The sequence below is a fragment of the Thamnophis elegans genome, chromosome Z (genome assembly GCF_009769535.1).
Source record: "Thamnophis elegans isolate rThaEle1 chromosome Z, rThaEle1.pri, whole genome shotgun sequence".
Classification (NCBI taxonomy): Eukaryota; Metazoa; Chordata; class Lepidosauria; order Squamata; family Colubridae; genus Thamnophis; species Thamnophis elegans.
The window spans coordinates 26110836-26128078 of NC_045558.1; the positions used below are offsets into that span (position 1 = coordinate 26110836).

General features: G+C 38.4%; 1 protein-coding gene across 1 annotated transcript in view; it reads right to left on the reverse strand.

Annotated features, from left to right (window-relative positions):
- ITGA8 (integrin subunit alpha 8) overlaps positions 1-17243 on the reverse strand; it is a 132909-nt gene that overhangs the window by 9006 nt on the left and 106660 nt on the right. The window contains exon 28 of the mRNA XM_032238105.1: positions 11647-11748. Within this exon, the coding sequence (XP_032093996.1) occupies positions 11647-11748 (102 nt within the window). The remainder of the gene's footprint in view (positions 1-11646; positions 11749-17243) is intronic.

Consider the following 17243-nt stretch of genomic DNA (forward strand, 5'->3'; position numbering starts at 1 on the left):
AACGGCTGGCTTCTCAAGTGTCAGCCCTGCGGCTCGTGCCCCTGGCTTTACTCTCTCAGCTGTTAGGGAAGATGATTTCTTGCATCGACATCGTTCCCTGGGCCAGGTTTCACGCACGACCACTCCAATGGTTCCTGCTTCCTTATCAGAGATCTCAGCTCAAGGTCCGTCTTTCACCCAAGGCCCTCAGATCACTCCGATGGTGGGCGTCCTCAAAGATTCTCAATGGGTGTCCGTTCAAAGAGCCGGAACGTATCCAGGTTACGACGGATGCCAGCCTGTTTGGATGGGGCGGCCATGCCCTGGACAGGGGGGCACAGGGTTGCTGGTTGGACCGGGAGCTGTCCAACAGCATCAATTGGCTAGAGCTGCGGGCCATCAGACTGGCCCTGCGAGAATTTCAAGACATTGTGACTCACAAGCACGTGCTGATTTTGACCGACAATGTGGCCTCCAAGGTGCATGTCAACCGCCAGGGGGGCACGCACTCCAGAGCTCTCATGATGGAGACGGAGAAGTTGCACCATTGGGCAGAGTCCTGGCTGTTGTCCCTTCGAGCGGAACACATTTCGGGCGAATCTAACGTCCAGGTGGATTGGCTGAGCAGAGCCACAGTGGATCATGCGGAGTGGCAGTTACATCCAGACCTCTTCCAGCAGATTTCCCTCCGATTCGGCTGTCCGGTGGTGGACTTGTTCGCGCAACCTCACAATGCGCAACTGCCCCGTTTCTTCTCCAGGTATGTGACCCCCCGGAGCAGAGGGAGTGGATGCCTTGCGCAGCCCATGGCTGGCTGGCCTCCTTTATGCCTTTACGCCTCTTCCAGTGATCCCGGCGGTCATCCAGAAGATTCTGTCGGAATGTGCGGAAGTCCTCCTGGTGGCTCCGATGTGGTCCCGGCAGACCTGGTACGCCGACCTGGTGCATCTGTCAATCTCCCGCCCGTGGAGGATCCCGGACGGTCAAATCAAGCTCCAGCAGGGGGTCCTCATTCATCCGAACCCCCAGTTGCTACAATTAGCTGACTAATTCTGACAAACCTGCAGTATTCCAGTGAGGTCATCAGCACGATTCAGGCGGCACACCGACCTTCCACCACTCGAATTTACGAGGCTACTTGGCAGGCCTTCTGCAGGTGGTGCCGACGGGCTGGGGCAGACCCCCTCCAGGATTCGGTGCCCCGAGTGTTGGATTTTCTACAATCTGGTCTTAACAAAGGTTTGGCACCCAACACGTTCCGCAGGCAGGTCACAGCTCTTGCCACGGTGATTGGGGGAGGTCAAGGATGCTCCTTGTCACAACATTCTCAAGTCAAGGCCTTCCTGAAGGGGGCGGCCAACATCCGACCTCCGACTGTGCATCGCTACCCTACCTGGGATCTGTCATTAGTGCTCAGGGCACTTATGGACTCTCCTTTCGAACCTATTTCTTCCATCAGTCTTCGACTATTGACTCTTAAGACAGTGTTTTTGGTGGCGATTACATCAGCCAGGTGGGTTTCCGAGTTGGCGGCTCTTTCCGTTCGAGCGGATCTCTGTATATTCCACCCCAGCAGGGTTGTTCTCCGCTTGGACCCAGCCTTTCTACCAAAAATCAACACGCTGTTCCACAGAGCTCAGGAACTTGTCTTTCCGGACTTTTGTCCCAACCCTCCTCATCCGCAGGAGCGCCAATGGCATCACCTGGATGTGCGCAGGGTTCTTCGCCGCTACGTGAAGCGTACGGCGTCCTTCCGACAGTCTGAGGCACTCTTTGTTTCATTTCAACCATCTTCCATGGGACAGAAAGTTTCTTCTCATACGATAGGGTGGTGGTTGAAGGCGTGCATCGCCCTTGCTTATGACAGTCAATCCTGGCAGGTTCCCAGGTGCATCACCCCTCACTCTACCAGGAGTGCGGCCACCACGGCGGCCTGGGCCACGCAAGCCTCAGTGGAAGAGATCTGTAGAGCAGCCACCTGCTCCACACCATCACCATTTATCAGACATTACAAGGTTGTTGTGTATGCCTCGGCTGAGGCATCCTTCGGGCGGCGTGTATTGCAACAGGTGCTCCCCCCTGTGGAGGACCCTGGCCAGCCTGGTTCCCGCCCTGGACCTTAATTGCTTTGGCATGTCCCATGTTTGGATTCCCCAAGCAGCACACAGGAGAACGACCGTTGGACTTACCTGAACGGTCCTTCTATGTGTGCTGCAAGGGGAATCCAAACCCGTCCGCAGCTGCGGCTGGCCAGGGTGGTCATGTCTTCAAATTCATTCTCTTCATTGATATGTACCGCTTTATGTCAGATGTTATTTGCTTATGACTTGCGTTTCTTCCTGAATATGTTTGTATGCCTTTTGGCTACGGCCTTTATTACTACTGTTATTGTTATGTTATCATTGTTCTTCTTGTTATACATCAATAAATGGCTGACTTCGTACGAAACTGAGCCCTTCCGGCCAGTGGAGGCGTGGTCACCAATTTACATAACTCAGTCTCAAGGCTAATGGACAAAGTTAACCCATGCTTGGATTCCCCTCGCAGCACACATAGAAGGACTGTTCAGGTAAGTCCAACGGTCGATTCATAACATGATCCAACTTCATTCTCTTAGATAACTGCAGAAGTAAAAGTCAAATAGCTATAAGTTAATAGTATGGTCGCAGGCAGTTCATATTACCCAATGTTCTTTTAAAGTTTGAGTAAAAAACACCTAAATAAACCCCATAAGGAAAAAAACCCACTTCTTTACAAGAAAATAAAATAAAATAAGGACTTAGGTACAATATATTTTTATGTCATATGAAAGAGCCATTAGTTTCCAATTTAAGTTGAATAAGAATGCTGAAAACCATGATTCAGTGGAGGCAAGTGTTGTAGATGTAAGCATTTGAATTTTGAACCTTTATTAACAGAGATAAGTTATCTATGTCCAAATTATTGGTCTGTAATATACTCTAGAATATGAAGGTCTGGAAATCTGCAATTATAACAATGGATTCCATTTTATCTATGGCAATATAGAGAATACTAATCATTAGATGGATATGTGGATCCAGGAGGACTCCCAAGTTGCGAACCCTCTCTGAGGGGTATAAAATTTGACCCCCCAGCCTGAGAGATGGAATATTGGTCGAATTTTTGGGAGGGAAACACAACAGCCACTCGGTCTTTTCTGGGTTGAGCACAAGCTTGTTAACCCTCATCCAGTCCATAAAAGAGCCAAGGTGGCGCAGTGGTTAAATGCAGCACTGCAGGCTACTGCTAGATCAGCAGATCAGCAGGTCAGCGGTTCAAATCTCACCGGCTCAGGGTTGACTCAGCCTTCCATCCTTCCGAGGTGGGTAAAATGAGGACCCAGATTGTTGGGGGCAATATGCTGACTCTCTGTAAACCGCTTAGAGAGGCCTGAAAGGCCTATGAAGCGGTATATAAGTCCACTGCTATATTGCTATATTGTCAGAATTCTTGTCTATTTTTTATTCATTTAGATTGAAGACTGATGCTGAAAAAGTCTTTGCTATGGCTCAGATAGACTAAATTAAATGTCAAGGAATGGGTTTCTATCATCTTTTGTTCATTGAATTTCAACTGTTTATTGTGGCAATTAATAAAGATGTTCCTTATTTCCTTAATGAAAATTGGTCCTTGAATCAATGGCTTTTTTCATTATTCAGTCTCAAAATATTAAATATTAAAGATGTGTTGCACTCAACACTGATGATGTTATGGCTCCCTTTAATATATATACAATGACATTACCAAAGCTTATTGAAGTAATAAATAAAATGTATAATATATGTTGCTTATCCAATTAATTGGAAGAAGTCTGCTTTGTTACCCTTATCTATATAATGTCAAAAGAGGTTAGAATTTATAATTTGTAAAAACTTACTATAATACTTGGGTGACATCTACCTTAAAATATATAGTAGTGCTGAATTAAATATATTTATTCTTATATAGATATAATATATTATATCTTATATAGATATAATAGTTGGTTTAACCTCCCACTAAAATTAATGTTATCAAAATAAACATTACATAAAGATGTGATGTAAATTGTAAGAGGGATTCCAGGATCAATTCCTGTTACTGTAGACACTTTATAGAGATAGATAGGTTAATGAGAGTATCTTTATGGCAGGCTAAAGCTCCTTGAATGTCTGGCCAAACTTTTTATCTCCTGACTTTTATTGTTTTGTCAGTGTACAAAATACAAATAAAAGTAGAAAATTAAGGGAATGAAAAAGAGAGAAGAAAAGAAAATATGAGGTACAAGGGAAGAAAGAAAAAGGCCTTGACTTCTTTTTAGTGCAGTACAAGGTAACATTACAGCCTCAACTTTTTAATTTTACATATTAGTATATAACTAGCCATTTCTATAACAGGAAATCTATCTAATTCGTAAAACCAAAGTCAAAGTTCTGCAACTTGGGTAGTTTCTACATTTTTCCATGCGGATTTATATTTAGTTCTATTTTATAAAAAAGAGTCAGTAATAATTCATAAGGTTTTTTTATATTTTTCTGAAAACATTTTTGTTGCATTAAAAATATCAGAAAACTAGAGATGAAAGGCTTAGCAAATATTTTCCGTTCATCCTTTTATCTTACAGGGCTGGCGATACAGATGTGGAAACTTTTACAGAGATCTAACAGTATCTGCCTTTTTTCCGCCAGTTATTCCTCCTTGGCATTCCTTTCCACACTCTTTCTCCCTGGTTTCAAGATTAAGTTTTATGAAACTTAAAAAAGGGGGGGCTCCTGTGAAACCTCTCCAGTGCATATTTAAACCTCTTTCATTTTTTTCAACTAACTATTCATGGCATACAGGCCTAATTTATAGAAAGCTCTTTTTGTGTGCATATATCTCTGTTTTAAATCCTACACAATCCTCAGTGGGGATTAAATGTCAAATTATGATCTTTGTTTCCAGGAAAAAAAATATTGATCAAAATTAATAATTTGTATACATCAAAATTGCTATATAAAAAAAGAGGAAGACTGTTCACACTATAGTTTTGCTTTTAGACAGAGGATGGCCACTTTTCTTTACGACAAAATCTCATTTTTTAAAAGCACACAACTAATTAATAGAAAACATTGCCATATAAAATGATAGGAAACTTTTGAGAGTGAGCTAAACTCTATTAAATGTTTTTCTTACAAGGTTCTCTATCTTGAAGGAATATTTCTTATGTTCTTATATTCACAAGCCTCAAAAGTGGCATATATATCATCTGTACTTTTTACTGTGCAATGATGGTCTCGTTCATTTTCATATAGTATTTAAGTGGAGAAAGACAGAATCAGAAATGAGGAAATTTGTAAAAGAGACTAATTTTAAAGATGTTACAAAAGAAAAAAAACTACAATAGAAATACAAATGAGAAAGCATACTGAACGTTTATTTGACAACAGGTAGATCCAAAAGTGACATGGCGATAGCCGTATAGTTGCACATGGTCCCTTTGACAGCCTCCTTTAATTGGGAAAGGTTTTGGTGCCAACTGCACCACAGTAAAACACTGCATTAAATATATTGCTGCTTCAGATACCAAATACTATCCAGATGAACATGGCAACAGTGAAAATGATTTAAAATGAAGGTTAAAATCTAAGAACTATATGTCTCTGATTAATAGTACTGGGCACTAACAATAAAGGTGAGCTATTTTACTTATGGGCTTCCTGGAAAGCAGTTAATATCCATTTATTGGAAAAGGAATGCTGGATGTTGGTTCCTTAGTTTGATTCAATAAAGTTCTTACTTTGTTGCATTCATATATGCAAGGTAAACATAGAAAAAGTTAAAATAATTATAAGAAAATTAATCACATGATATAATATTTTTCTGCTTCTTTGGATGCATTGTAAACCTAATATGATTTCTTCCATATCAGGTCAAGACTATGTTCACTGCTACCTATGGCCAATGGCAATTCTGAAAATTATACTATCCTCATAACTAGAAGTTGGGAAAAGTTGAGTTGAAGGAAGATTGGAAAACACATTTTTAATCAATAAACAAGAGGGTTTTCTAAGTAAGATATATCAGTTCTCATTATAAATATAATGATAATATTCTCAATATAAGTACAATTATAGGGGAATGCATTTTTATGCATTTTAATGTATTTTTTAATGTACTTGTGAGATAACATGCACAGATAGAATAATAATGGGAAGAATTGACATTATGACATCACAGCGAACATTTTGTTACTTTCTTCTCACCAGTTTTCCTGAAAATTTCAAGACTATTTTATCCACATTGCAATTGGTCTATTATTTCTATACATTACAAATGTACTAACACGATCAGGAATGCTTAGTTGTTGATTACACTCAGAATCAACAACTACATCAACAATACAATATAAAGAGCAGCAATGAAGTTTTTACTGAGGGTATAATTGCCTGACAGAGAAATAGTATCTGGCCAATTTTTGGTGGACATATCCATAAATAATGCTTATATATCTCTGGAAGGTAATTGTTCAGCAACAATCTCTAAAGTTTGTTGTACAAGTCTTTTATAAGTAGGAAAAAGAAAATCAAATCTGTATGAGGACTGTTCTGAATTATAATGAAGTTGAAGATTGCTTATATGTATTTCTAAACATTTTCAACCCTTACTTTGACTCATGTAAAGAAACATAATGTTTCAAATTTCTTTCCTGGAACTACAATTAATATTCTATTGATTGATATCTGGAGAACAGTATAAAAAACATAGTCAGTAAAGACTTAAAAAGAATTGCTGTCTACAACACATCAAGTTATAAAATTGGCAAATCTCCATAAAACATTGCCAATTCTGAAAAGACATAAAAGCACTATCATTTTTCAAGAGTTTATAGTCTATTTTGGGCATCTGGCAATAAAACATCTGTTTGGAAAAATAACCCTCATCCTCAAGTAGACCTTAAAAAACATATATCTGATCATTCTGCATATTTTCAGACATTTCAATGCAGATGGAGACAATACTTATCAGCCATTTTAAAGAACATATGTACAGATTGGAAGATAGACCTAACTTACCGATTTCTCTAAATGTCATGATGCACAAAAAGATCCAAAATGCTTTAGAGAATAATGTATACCATAAAGTGGCTTTGAACTTTAGCTGTGGATTAGGCAAATTATAACTCAACACATTTGGAGGGCATTCTTCCTTTCTGTTAATTTCAGTTACCAAAATATATTATCTGCTTTGTTCAATATCTGTTTCTAAAAGTCTCTCCTTTTGGATAAGTAGGTGGAACTATAATGTAAAGAAGCATCTTTCTGAACCCTGGATATTAGGGATGAACAAAATGGTTTCCACTTTTTTAATGATATCCAGATCAGAGGTTGGTTCTTGCCAGTTAGCACCTTTTTGGGTGTACCGGTTCCAGAAATTTGCCGTACATTTGTGTATCCATTCCATGGAGGTGTGGCCATGCTCCCATACCGGTATGCACCCTTGCCCTGCAGCCCATTTGCAAAGCGCCTCTCAAAGAGAAGGAAGTGAGGGTGGGGCTTCTTCAGAGGACCCTAGGCAAGAGCAGAGTTGAAGTCCTCTCTGAAGCAGCTGGAAAAGGTACATGTAGGTTGGAGGAAGGGGGAGGAATTCAAACTTCATACTCCTGGTGTTCTGCGGGGCTTTGGGCAAAGGCTGGAGGGAAGGACCCTGGCTCAATTGTGCTCTCCCTCCCCAAGTGTAGTTTGATTGCAGGCAGAACCATGTTGCCTTTTCAAACTTGTAATCAGTGAAACTGGGCTGGATTTTTACATAGTGGATCCTTCCGGGGCTGGGGGAAAGTGTGTATGCAACAGCATGGCTCTTTGGCTGGCTTCCTGCCTCCTCCTGTGGTCTTCTCAGTGCTCGCTCATGTTCTCCTTCCCCAAGTAGAGTGACTTCCTCCCCATCCATTTCTAACACACAAACACACAAACACACACACACAGTTGGATAAAACTATATAAAAAATCCAGCCCAGCTTCACTGATTACAAGTTTTAAAAAGCAACGTGGCTCCTCCTGCAATCAAACTACACTTGAGGAGGGAGAGCACAAGCAAGCACTGAGGAGACCACAGGATGAGGCCGGAAGCCAGGCAAAGAGCCATGCTTAGTACACACACTTTCCCCCAGCCTCTTACTTTTGGAAGGCTCGGATTGGCTCTCCTCCAGCTTCTCTGCCTCTCCTCTCACCCCAGCCTGCCAGCAGGAGGTGAATGGGTGGGCTTTATTGTGTTCCAGGATTTCCCACCCAGACAGCAGGCTGCATTTGCAGGAAGGTATTTGGGGAAGGCAGCAGGGGAATGAGGGGGATGGCAGAGGAGTCGCTTTCAAGCCATTGGAAAATATATCCAATCCAACTTTTGTGTGTGTGTGTGTGTGTGTGTGTGTGTGTTTGAGAGAGGGGGGAGGGAGAGAGGGAGGAAGTAGGGGAAGGAAGAAGAAAAAGAAAAAGAAAGAAGGAAATGTCTTTCACAAAGTAGAATAATAAATGCTGTCACTTTAAATCGGAACTGAGCATGCCTGGCTGTGGAATTCTGGGAGCTGAAGTCCACAAGTCTTAATAATTTTAAATTGAAAAGGTGCAGGAAAGAACAAATTGGTTATATCGTTATATGTTATATGGTTTTATGTTTTAAAAGTGTTGGAGTTTGTGCAATATGAGCATTATGTTTCTAAAAGGTTTGTGAATGGAGCCAAACTTTCTCTAAGGTCATTATCTCATTATTTCTATCTAGCAGGCATGTGGAATGAGCCTCAGGCAGGTTTCTTTGTTAGCAGAAAGAAAGAAAAACAGCATATCAATTTAGGGCTAGAAGGCTATTAGTCCAACCCCCTGCTGCAACAGGAAACCTTGCATTGTATGGATTATTTTGGTGCCTCTAACAGAGAGGAAAATTGCCAGAAAGGAGAAATAGTTTACTAGGACAAGGCTGTCATGCAGAGGAAGGCAGAGATAGTCCTTGACTTATGACTATAATTGAGTCCAAAATTTTGGTTGTTAAGCAAGAGCGTTGTTAAGTGAGCTTCCACATTTTACCCAATCCCTGACATCTCCTGGTGAGTGACATCAAGTTGGCCACTCCCACCTGATCACATGACTGCCAAGCCACTCCCACAAAACAGGCCACACCTACAAAATTGGTTCTAAAAAAAATTGAAACCTACCACTGCCCCAGATATATTACAAGCTATTAGGGAATCACAAAGTCTCAAAACAGGAAGACATGCCAGCTACCTCAACACCACTGGGCTAAGGTGGGCTCTATGTTAGATATCATAGATAAATACTAAGAAAAACTTTAATCTTTTCCCATAGTTCTCCTCAAAACAAAAGCAGAACAGATCACTGTTAAGTATGAAGATATTAATACCATAGTAACCATGGGCTACAAGCTCCAATCTGTCTTTTTTACCATTTCAGAACTGGCAGCTCTTGAGATAAAAGGCAGAAACAGTCAGATCTTCTATCTCAAACCATAGAACTTCTAACTCTGAAGACTAAAACTGGACTGCTCAATTCCTAAGTGCAGGGTCTTGTCAACAAAGCTACATATGTTACTTCCCAAACTCTTCTGAGGCAGGAAATACATGTTTTAATTTTAAGCTGTCAAATAGGCTTTATGGACAAAGCAGTATCAAATTTCACCCCCAACACAGCGGGGGAGTATGAAAAAACTCAGTCCATATTTTTTAAGACATCACCCACTGGGAATTGAATATTAATAATTTTTATTACGGTCCTTTCCTGTTGAAACCACAGAAGAGATGCAAAAAGAACTACAGTATTGAAAAAACAAAAAAAACAAATAATGAATTAAACCAAACATGCTACATTATGGATATTTCCCCCTATTTTTTCAGGTCGAATTCTCGGAGACTGCCTGAACAAATCCTGCAGTTTTCTTTACAAGATTTTTGCAGAAATGGTTTGTTATTGCCTCATTCCTAAGGCTGAGAGAAAGTGACTAGCCCAAGGTCACTTTGAGTCTAAGACAGGACTATAACTCACTGTCTTCTGGGTTTTAGCCTGATGCCTTAACTATTATGAACCATGAAAATGGGAGTCTATAAATTAAAGTCCCACCTTAATCATAAAGGCTAGCTGGGTTACTTTGGGCCAGTCACTCTTTCTCAGTCCTACCCACCTCACAGTAATACAATACAATACAATACAATAGCAGAGTTGGAAGGGACCTTGGAGGTATTCTAGTCCAACCCCCTGCCTAAGCAGGAAACCCTATAGCGTTCCAGACAAATGGCTATCCAACAACTTCTTAAAGACTTCCAGTGTTGGAGCATTCACAACTTCTGGAGGCAAGCTGGTCCACTTATTAATTGGTCTAACTGTCAGGAAATTTCTCCTCAGTTCTAAGTTGCTTCTCTCCTTGATTAGTTTCCACAATATTTTTGTTAAGGAGAAAATAAGAGGAGGAAAGATGTGTTGGATATGTTCGCCATCTTGAGTCATTTATAAAAATAATACAAATAAGTAAATAAATAGAATAAATAGTTATATTTCACTAGTCTCATCATTGATTATATAGTGGCAATAAAAGTTGCAAAAAGTCCCTTTTTAATCTGACCTGTTGCTTTCTATAAAAAAATAGATTTTAACAACATTTGCAAGGCTGCTATGAAGAATATTGTTAGAAGTTAACAAACAATGGATCTGTTTAGTGTTAGATTTAGAATGGAGAGATCCAGTCAATGCAATTTAAACATAGTCTTGTTCCTGGGAAGTGTTTGATCTTATAATTCCTAAGGAAGTGGACCTTGGGTCTAATAATTTACCCCTACTACTTATTACATATAAATCCTTTCAGATTGGTGAAGATCCCCAAAAAAGTGCCATGTGACTGGGTCCATGTAACTTCCTGAAGGAAGATGGATGCGGTTCATCTGCTTGGAAAGTGGTCGCATGTCCTTCTTAAAAAAAAAATCACTAAACGCAACAGTCATGGACATCTGTTTTCTAGACTTTGATCTCCAATTTCTGCAAGGCCTTAACTACAAGCGGTCTTGGATGAAGTAGTTTATCTGGAATCTTTTCAGATAGGCTTCTTGTTCTTCCTTTCTACATGTGAATCCAATCAAAGTTAATGGGAAGAGATAAAGTCCAAAGTCTCTCACATGTAAAATTCCTTAGGGCTTGGCATTATACCCCTCCCATTTAACATCTACATGAATCTTCTAGGTGAGGTCATCTGCTGCCATTGTGTCAGTTACCATCAGTTGATAATACTCAACCATATATCTTCACCCACTATTTTGTTGAGAAATTAGGTGATTTTAGAAATGTGAATTATAAGCAAACAAACATGTACTGCAGCATATATGTAACTGTGACTATTGCCCTTTCCAAGAACATAATGTACCAGAAGCATATCTATCCCTGGTATATTGGGATTTGCATTTTCTGTCATTATATACAACTAACAACTATTAACATGGAAACACAACCAACATGTGAATTATTTGAAAACTCAGATGACTATCTTTTAAAAAACATTCAAAAAATGGATCTGCATTAGAAAACACAGGAAACTCTTATCTTGAAACTCCTGTCTATAAATATATTCTGTCACAGTAATCAAAATTATCCAAACAACGAACATTAATGTTCTATATTTATTTTCAGTGCTACTCACAGCTATGCTTCCTTCAGGAAGTTTTGCTGGCTGAACTTTGTATGGCATCTTCTTTACTTCAAATGACACACTGATGGAAAGAGCATAGCGGTAATTTTTCCTCTGAAAAATATGATACAGAAAAACTTTCTATTAGTCTTTTTAAGTGAATAAATAAATTGATTCATAATCCCTCCTATAATGGCAGACAGTGAGTTTGGGACTTAGAAAGGAGATGAACAAGAAAGCAGAGAGAAAACAAGATAAAAATATATAAATCTATATACATAATAGAAAAAGTAGATAAATGTTTTTTCTCTCTTTCACAATAATAGAATTAAAAGTTAGTAGTTATAGAAAGAATCAGGATTGATAAGATGTTTCATTATTTAGCATATATTCAACAAAATAATTCACTCTCTCCTCATAGGAGATCCACAAATTTAGAGAGTTTAGAGAAGAGTAAGTAAATTTATGGAGAATGTGGCTATTATTGGTAAAAAAAAACTTTGAAATCTTTGATACTCAGTTAGATAGTTTAATTATCAGTTCCTAGAGGGCAGTTAAGAAAAACACTGTTGTCTCCACATTCAGCCTGTGAGCTTCTTTGCTTGGATCCTATGGGAAAAGAATTATTGCTTATCAAATGTTTTGGACAAACAGTCCAATATTTTACCAATGGCCAGGCTGGGTACAGCTAATAATTTTGAGGCCAAATTATCTAAAACATACTTGTTTTCTCATTCCTGTCTGTCTAATTGGGAAGAGTTCTTGACATATCCTTATGAATAAAATTATCTTATTAAATAAATAATTCAAATGTCCTCCATATTTATCTGAGATGTTCCTTATATCTAGGCCTCACAACACTGTAATAGAGACTATGAACTTTTGAGTTTTTACATCTTGGCCCTTTCTATGTCCTTTATGTGTGGCTTTGTATTCCGTCATCAATTAGTACAAAGAAAAAGTTTATTTTGGATACCCTTTCTTCTCCAATAGGTGGAGAACCAAGCAACACATATTTAAGTCCCTCATCAGTGTAATAGCACTCCTCTGACCTACTGGTGTCCATTTTAAATGGTGGTGCCCAAAACTGGATATATAGAACAACACTGAAAGAATCTAACCAGGGCAGAATAAGTGGAGCAATTATTTTCCATGGTTTGGACTCTGCTTCTGTTAATGTGCCCAAAAGTAGCATTTGCATTTTTTTTAGCAATGGGATCTTATTTAATTTGTGTTCTACAAGTCTGACATGTCTTCTTGCCAAACCATATCTTCTCCATCCCAAACCAAAGCCTTTCATTTTCTCCAATCCAGGTGCAGCATTTTACATTTGTTAGTTAAATATCCTCCTTTTCATTTTATCAAAATCTTCTCACTTTATGGTTATCACTCATCACTTTAGTAATGTCTTACAATCTTTACAATCACTATAACTATAATCAAATTCTTTATAAGTTCTGACTTATACCGTACAGTTGCGAAAGAAGACACTATAAACTCTGGGAAAGATCTGTCTCTACAGGCTGCTGTAGAGTGAAAAGCACATATTTTTCTACAGCACTCTAATGTCCCTTAACTTTCCTGTTGAACTTCAGAATTGCCTTCAAGGAATTGTGTTGCCTTTTTGGGAAGTGCTGTTCTAATCTAATGTTAGCATTTTTAATTTCCCCCCTTTTGTCCATCGATGTAAACGACAGTTCCACAGTATTATTATTTTGAAACATTGGCATGATCTGAAGAGAATTTTCAAGTGAGGGTATGGATCTCATTTTTATTAGCTGCCCTATAGTTTCAGAAACCCAGAATAATCGATAGAAGATCTTAATGATTTTAACAATCTAATCTAAATAATCACACATAAAAGTTGCAAAGTCATGATTAAAATTGTAATAAACATATAGAAATCCACTTGGAAACTCAAACAATTTAAGAGAAAAATAAGTTAAAGATATTTCTACTCTTCTTAAGATATATTTTGCCAATACTGTATTTTTTTGCCAATATGCAATACTGGTATTGTAAGGAAACATGCACTGAGGGATTCCTGATGTGCACCAAAGGAAGATCTCATTGGCTCTTTACTACAGGACAAATTTTGGGTCTCCTTTTGGTACATATTCAATGAGGCCACAATTTTTATCTCACTAGTGATAAATATTTATATTCCTTGGAATTTCCTGCAGTGTCAGTATGCTCCCCCATTCTTGCAGCTATACTTTTCCCCTTTGCAGCTGCTGTTCTGAACAGGCTTCCTTTAGTTATTTTATCTCTCATCAGCAAGACGATTTATGAGTAGGCTAGATCCTGACCTTTGCCCCGGTGGGTGGAGCATAAGCAAACAGATACTCATTCAAAAGCTCAAGTGATAGGTTTCTAGCTTTTTCCTTCTGGGACAAAATCAGCTGACCAAACTCTCTTCTTGAATACAGATGTTGGCATTATTAACACCAGGCATTAAAAAAAACACAGAGCAGTTTTCCAGATATCCAGAACAGCTAACACTGAAAAATTCTCTTCATACCATGCGTTTGCTTTTTATTTATATTTTTGATACCTATCACTGACAATACAGTGGCCATCAAATCAATACATATATGCTAATTTATATGTACAGCAACAATTTAAAAAATTGAGAATGGGATATTTCCCTTTCCCCTTGTTAATTTTAAATTTTTCTTGAGCAAGATCTAGACAACCATTTTTTTCAGGATACTTCAAAGATAGACCATTCTGTTGTAAAAGAGACCACACGATCAATTTTCCTGATTCACTGCTTATTCAAAAATTACTTTGAACCTGAATCCAAAAATCATCAACTTGGCTTAAGCCTATCAACTAAAGTCATTAGTAATATTAATCTAGAATTCAACTGAAAGGGAAAAAGAAAACCTAAAAATTACTCATAAAGGCATTTTTTTTCTTTCAAAAGGATGTACGAAGTTTAAAAGGATAGGAATTTAATTTGCAGAGGATTATACTAAAGGACAATTATATTGCAGTCAAGATGATGGAAGGAATAGAGGAGAGGGAGTTAGAAGTGAGGTGAATGAAAATATTATAGCATGGAGCAGAACCTTCTAAAATTTGAAATCATACCCACTGATATCATTTTTATTTTCAAAATGTAAATGCTAGTTTGCACTTTATATTTAGTATGAGAGATTTTACAGACTTACATCATAGATAATTTTGTACTGATTTTTATATGAATCAAATACAGCTAATTTTGTAAATCCAGCACAAGTTGCATAGAAATGAATAAAATTTATTATTAGAATTAAACAAACACATTTAAGCTTATTCCCATTAAAAGAGGAAAACTATTTGATTTGAATGAATAATTTTTTAAAAAAAATATATTTTATTCATTTTCACATTCCATTTTGCAATCACTTATATACAGGGTAAGAAAAGAAAACACAATAAAAAAGAAAACACAACTCATCATTCACAACCCCACCTGACACTTCCATCCTCCATACACCCCATCTACCCCCTCCAACTTTCCTTTCTCCCTCTAACACTCCCCTCCTACTTCCCTTTCCCCTCAAACCTTCCTTCTCCCCTTACTCCCAACACGCCCTCCTTTCATTCCCCTTACTCCTTCCTTACTCCTCCCTCTTCTTTCCCTCTACCTCCCTCCTTGGTGTATGCCTTTATTCAAGTGTTGTTTAATCTGATAAACCAAGGAAAAAAAATATAAAGAAAGAAAAGAAAAAGAAAAAAAAAGAAAAAAAGAAAAAAGAAAAACAACCGTATATAAGTACATTCTTGTTCTTATTGAGACTATGTTAACACCCACCCACCCACCCCCCATAAATCCCCATCCCTAATCCCCCCGACTTCCCAGGGCCCACACCTGGCACTGCCTTCTGTCTAAAGTATCTTGTGTACATATGGATTAAAAATAAAAGTAATATATTAAAGGAAAGAAAAACAAAAAAAAGAGAGAAAAGAAAAGAGAAAAGAGAAAAAAGAAAAGGGGAAAAAAAAAGGAAAAAAAAACTCTTTGTGTTGAGCTCAGCCCCCCATCTTTATCTATGCTTAAATAGTATAAGTCATTCTATCTATATTTTATTCTCGTCTCTTAGACTCTCCCGTTCCTCTTCCTTAACCTTGTATTCAGATAAACATTTATACAGATTTGTGTAGGCATCGATATACAGTCTAGCCAAAAATAATCCCTTCCAGTAAAATTTAAGCAACGTGGCTCATGCCACATATTCAAATATTACTTTACAGAAGAATAATCAAACTTTCCCTTCTAATAGAATTTAAACAGCGTAAATAATCTTTCTTAACCTCATTTTAAAACAGTAATTCAAAATAATCTAACCAAACTTTCCCTTCTTAGTAAAGTTTAAGCAGCGTGAATCAAGTATTACTTTACACAAAAATCAGTTTACGTTCTATCTTAAGATAATCCCAACCGGCTTTCTCTTCTAATAGGATTTAAACAACGTAAATCATTCCGCATGCATTTTACCCTCATCCCTTGCTTGTCTGATATTTACCACTATCAAATTTATGCAGACATTAGTTTAAGATCTAGCTCAAAGTAATTTCACCCAACTTTCCCTTCTAATAAGAATTAAATAACATGGATCATTCCACATATTCAAATAATACTTTCAACAAAAGTCAGTTAACCTTCTGTTTTAAGGTAATCCCTTCTAACAGAATTTAAGCCACATAAATCATTCCGCATTCATTACAATCAATATCACCCCACCAATAAGTTCCGCTTTTTCTACCGGAGAGAGGTCACAAACCCCCATTCAGTCCACAACTTTGGCAAATATTTTAAAATGTCTAAATCCTCGATCTCCGCTTTTCTGCTTCTCCGAGGGAGGAAAGGCTACCCCCTCCATCTTGCAGCCACGCGGCCTGCCGCTTGCCTTCTCCTTCCGCTTGTCTCTCCTCTTTTCCAAGTGAATCAGGAAGTCCCGCCTTCAAAGTCTTGTAATAGAAATCTCGAGCCTCCGAAACAGAGTTAAGACGAAATCTTTGATTCTCAAATGTGACCGTAATGCCGGCTGGGGCCTCCCATCTGTATTGAATCTGTTGATTCCTAAGCTCTTTAGTTAAAAAGGCGTAGTCTCTTCTTGCTCTCAACATCTGGAAAGGTATTTCTTTAAAGACAATCAAGTCCTGATTATCAACTCGCAGACTGTTATTATGAAACTTTTGCATAATCGCGTTTCTGGATTCTTTTGTGGAAAAATATATAATTATGTCCCTCGGGAGCTGTCGCTGTTCCGCTACCAACGAGTTCTGGCGATAGATTTTCCGAATCTGCCAATCAAAGTTAAGTCCCGGGCTTCCCACCGCATGGCTGAAGGCTTCAACAAAGGTCTGTTTCAAATTCTCTCGCTCCTTTTCGCGGAGTCCTCTGACTCTTATTGCAAATGCCTTCCTATTAAAATTTATCATCACGAGCTGTTCTTCGGTGTCTCTAATTTTTTGTTGTAATATTTGAATATTAGTAGTCAAATTAAAATTAGCCTCCTCCAAGCTTTCCAATTTATTCTCTATTTCAGCAGAGTAATCTGACAGGGCAGACACGGCTGCAAACGTATTCGCCTTCATTTGGTCAATTTTAGACTTTA